The 5,350-nt window shown below is 35.8% G+C and overlaps 1 protein-coding gene across 1 annotated transcript; it reads right to left on the reverse strand.

Annotated features, from left to right (window-relative positions):
• On the reverse strand, nt 1-4,800 carry LOC118899524 (olfactory receptor 51I1-like). Its single transcript, XM_036861302.1, is given in 3 exon segments — nt 1-187; nt 4,041-4,599; nt 4,602-4,800. Coding segments are annotated over 3 exon segments (945 nt in total).
• Nucleotides 4,801-5,350: the final 550 nt, after the last annotated feature.

The following is a 5,350-nucleotide window of genomic DNA, read 5'->3' on the forward strand; positions in this document are numbered from 1 at the left end:
CTACAGGTCCTCAGGGAAGGATGTATCTTCTTTGTTTACAGGATCCCAAGGGACAGAAGCAAGGAAGATTTGTGTGGCATGTACTGCTCTGGACCACATGTAGATAAGGGACAAAAAGAAGTGCACAGAGATTCCAAGCTGACTTTCCAAAGAAAACCTGAGCAAAATCAAACCAACGAACTTAACAAACAAAAAGCTTTGTGCAAATGTTTTCTCTAGAGATGCTTTTGACAGAGAATTTCTGGAATTCTTTTGAAAGGGAAAAATTATTGGGAGCAAATTCTCTTTATGAAGTATTCATCATATAAAACACTGAACCAGGAACTTTCCAGCAATATTCTCTATCATATACTGAGTCTTTTTTTTTTTTTTTTTTTTTTTTTTTTTACCACTAATTGTAACTTTAAATAAACTTAGAGTTAGGGAAGTATAATGACAAAAGGTAACTCAGTTTACTTATTCTATAATAAAACAATACTAGTGTTTTTCTTTACAGAACAGTTTAAAAAAATTTTTATATCCTTCTCCCCAGTATAATCAGCAATCCTTTTTTTTAAGAAAGCACAAATATTGCATTTTTCTCCCTCAGGGGTTGTGAGTTAGGCAAATTTGGATTCAAAATATAATTTGAAAATTTACTAACTGTGTGATTTGGGACAGGTCACTTAAACTTTCTTTGCCTTAATTTTATTTTCAGTATGTCAACGACAATTATTATGCTTAGAAAGTGCTTAGGACACTTCCTGAGACATATCATGGCTTAAGTATTCATTAGCTGCTCTTATACTAATTGTTGCTATATTATTATAATTATCCAAATTTTCAAACATTCAGTTACTTTATTTATAAACATTCAGTTTATTCTTTTTTCCAAATCTTTAGGTAATGTGTCAGGATCCTTAATAACTCTGCTCAATATTCTGTAATAACCTGAATGGGAAAAAAATTTGAAAAAGAATAGATACACATATAGGTATAACTGAATCACTTTGCTGTACACCTGAAACTAACACAACACTGTTAATCAACTATACTCCAATATAAAATAAAAACTTAAAAAAATTTAGAGACTTAGAAATAGTTTGGAGGCTCTCATGTTTGTTCTCAGAAATTTCAGCAAGCATATATCACTTAGTCATTTAATTCCAGGGGTAATGTTATATCTTAAGAATACATAAGCCAAAATGACACATCCTTGCCTTCAATCTAAAAAGGTCAGGCAAATAACATAAGGCATAAGGGGGAACAAAAAGAAATGTGTCATCAATATACATAGGCAGAGGGAACAGAGTTAGATGATATCTATATTTCTAATGACATTTCAAATTTATAGTATTTTTTGAAATATAGGCATATGTCAGAGAAATATTGGGGGTTTTGTTCCAGACCACTGCATAAAAGCAAATATCACAGTAAAGCTACCCACACAAATATTTTGGTTTCCCAGAGTATCTAAGTTATGTTAATAGACTATACTATAGTCTATTAAGTGTGTAATACCATTATGCCTTTAAAAATGTACATACTTTAATTAAAAAATACTTTATGCCAAAAAATGCTAAGGACTTTTTGAGCTGTCCATGAATCAATGTTTTTGCTGGTGTGGGTCTTTTTGTTTTTAATTTTTATTGAAGTACAATTGATTTACAATGTTTTGTTAGTTTCAGGTGTACAGCAAAGTGAATCAGTTATACATATACATATATCCACTCTTTTTTAGATTCTTTTCCCGTATAGGTCATTACAGAGTATTGAGTAGAGTTCCCTGTGCTATGCAGTAAGTCCTTATTAGTTATCTGTCTTATTGAATATATAGAGTAATGTGTATAAGTCAATCCCAATTTCCCAATTTATCCCTCTACCACCCCTGACGCCCAGGTAACTGTAAGTTTCTTTTCTACATCTGTGACTCTATTTCCATTGTGTAAGTAAGTTCATTTGTACCATTTTTAGATTCCACATATAAGTGATATATGATATTTGTCTTTCTCTGACTTATTTCACTTAGTATGACAATCTCTAGGTTCATTCACATTGCTACAAATGGCATTATTTCATTCTTTTTGATGGCTGAGTAATATTCCATTGTATATATGTACCACATCTTCTTTACCCATTCCTCTGTTGATGGACATTTAAGTTGCTTCCATGTCCTGGCTATGGTAAATAGTGCTGCAATGAACATTGGGGTACATTTATCTTTTCGAATTATGGTTTTCTCTGGATATATGCTCAGGAGTGGGATTGCTGGGTCATATGGTAGCTCTATTTTCAGTTTTTTAAGGAACCTCCATATTGTTCTCCACAGTGGCTCTACCAGTTTACATGCCCACCTACAGTGTAGGATGGTTCCTTTTTTTCCACACCCTCTCCAGCGTTTATTTTTTCTAGATTTTTTGATGATGACCATTCTGACCAGTGTGAGGTGATACCTCATTGTGGTTTTTATTTGATTTTAATCACAGTTTCAATTTCATTGCTTGTGATTGGTCTGCTCATATTTTCTATTTCTTCCTGGTTCAGTCTTAGAAGGTTGTACCTTTCCAAGAATTTGTCCATGTCTTCTAAGTTGTCCGTTTTATTGGCTTATAGTTGCTTGTAGTACTCTTTTATGATCCTTTGTATTTCTGTGGTGTTCGTTGTAACATCTCCTTTTTCATTTCTAATTTTATTGATTTCAGTCCTCTCCCTGTTTTTCTTGATGAGTGTGGCTAAAGGTTTATCAATTTTGTTTATCTGCCCAAAGAACCAGCCTTTAGCTTCATTGATCTTTGCTATTGTTTTCTTTGTCTCATTTATTTCTGCTCTGATATTTATGATTTCTTTCCTTCTACTAACTTTGGGTTTTGTTTGTTCTTCTTTCTCTAGTTGCTTTAAGTGTAAGGTTAGGTTGTTTATTTGAGATTTTTCTTGTTTCCTGAGGTAAGATTGTATTGCTATAAACTTCCCTCTTAGAACTCCTTTTTCTGTATCCCTTAGATTTTGGGTCATTGTGTTTCATTGTCATTTGTCTCTAGATATTTTTTGATTTCCTCTCTGATTTCTTCAGTGATCCATTAGTTATTTAGTAGCATATTGTTTAGTCTCCATGTGCTTGTGTTTTTTACAGTATTTTTTTTCCTGTAATTGATTTCTGATCTCATAACAATGTGGTTGGAAAAGATGCTTGATACGATTTCAATTTTCTTAAATATACCAAGGCTTGATTTCTGACCCAAGATGTGATCTATCCTGGAGAATGTTCCATATATACTTGAGAAGAAAGTATATTCTGATGCTTTCAAATGGAATGTCCTATAAATATCAATTAAGTCTATGTGATCTAATGTGTCATTTAAGGCTTGTGTTTCCTTATTAATTTTCTGTCTGGATGATCTATCCATTGGCATAAGTGGAGTGTTAAAGTCCCCTGCTATCGATTAAAGTCGATTTCCCCTTTTATGGCTGCTAGCATTTGCCTTATGAGATGCTCCTATGTTGGGTGCGTATATATTTATAATTGTTATATCTTCTTCTTGGATTGATCCTTTGATCATTATATAGTGCCCTTCCTTATCTCTTGCAACAATTTTTATTTTAAAGTCCATTTGGTCTGATATGAGAATTGCTACTCCAGCTTTCTTTTGATTTCCATTTGCATGGAATATCTTTTTCCATCCCCTCACTTTCAGTCTGTATGTGTCTCTAGGTCTGAAGTGGGTCTCTTGTAGACAGCATATATACGGGTCTTTTTTTTGTATCCATTCAGCCAGTCTATGTCTTTTGTTTGGAGTATTTAATCCATTTACATTTAAGGTAATTATTTATATATATGTTCCTATTGCCATTTTCTTAATTGTTTTGGGTTTGTTTTTGTAAGTCTTTTTTCTTCCCTTCCTCTTTTGTTCTCTTCTCTTGTGGTTTGATGACCAGCTTTTGTGTTTGGGTTGCTTTTTCCTTTTTGTGTGTGTATCTGTTGTAAGTTTTTGGTTTGCATTTCCCATGAGGTTTTGACAAAGCAGTCTCTATATATACAAGGTGCTTTTAAGTTGCTCGTCTCTTAGAAGATGAGCACAGCACACATGTGTGACACACACATGCTGAGTGTCTTTAACCATTCCTGCCGGGATACAATGGTGAGTACAGAGCACAGTATGAGCACATAGGAGAGGAGAATGAGTGCAGAGTCCAGGCCAAAGGTAGAAATGACAATGAAGAGACCAAAAATATTATTGAGGGTAATGTCACTACAGGGAAGGAGGATCAGATCTGGATGCAGACAGTAGGCATGGGACAGTACATTGGCCTTGCAGAAGGGCAACCTCTTTAGAAGGAAAGGCAGTGGGAAAACCATGCAGAAGCTGCGGATGATGACAGGCAAGCCCATGCGTACAACACGGGTATCTGTGAGCATGATGGCATAGCGTGGTGGGTTACAGATGGCCACATAGCAGTCAAAGCTCATAATCAGCAGGACCCCAGACTCCATGAAAGAGAAGAGGTGGATAAAAAACATTTGAGCCATGCAAGAACCAAAGCTGATCTTCCTTAAGTGAAAGCAAAATGTGGCTAACACAGTGGGCAGTGTGGAGAAAGACACACCTAGATCATTAACTGAGACAGGGACAGGAAGTAGTACATAGGCTAATGCAAGCTATGCTCTTCCTTGACAATGAAAAGGATAAGGGCATTGACCACAATGGAAACAATGTAGAGGGTACCAAAGAGCAAAAACATCCAGTGTTGGAAGGTCTCCAGCCCTGGGAGCCCTGTCAGGGTGAAAGTTGGCAACTCTGAGCTGTTGTGGGGATTATGTCTCATGCTGGGACAAATGCTTAGATTGTAGGACCACTATCCTGTAGAGAAGACAGACAGAGAGTTAATTCATGACATAGGCCTAATATTTTAAGACTCTCCTATGCCATCCAGCCCTTCACTTTATAGCATTAATCAATTTGGCTCACCAAATCACCCATCCTTGCCTCTTATTGTCCCCATGATTTCTGGAATTGTCTGAGATTTTTCAGTTTATCCAGCTGGCTAAACAGGTCACATTGCCTTCCTCTGTACCTGTGCCTGTCGCCATGGTGCTCTTTCTCACATTCACAGCTATGAACTTGTTATCAATCTACAGGCATCACTTTGTTCAAGACCTAAGACAAAATTCTATTGATGACCACTTCCTTGACTATTCTACCCTCTTCCTGAGCATTCCACTTGTTTATCAAGCCATAAAATTTTCCTCTTTCCACTCTCTTGCTCTACTGAACATTGACTACCTTATCATGACTCCCTGGTTTTCTTACTCCTATATAGTCTCCCGGTTCTTCCTCCCATTCATCCAGACAGAAAGATATCCATCCACAGATAT

The sequence above is a fragment of the Balaenoptera musculus genome, chromosome 8, assembly GCF_009873245.2.
Source record: "Balaenoptera musculus isolate JJ_BM4_2016_0621 chromosome 8, mBalMus1.pri.v3, whole genome shotgun sequence".
NCBI classification, from domain to species: domain Eukaryota; kingdom Metazoa; phylum Chordata; class Mammalia; order Artiodactyla; family Balaenopteridae; genus Balaenoptera; species Balaenoptera musculus.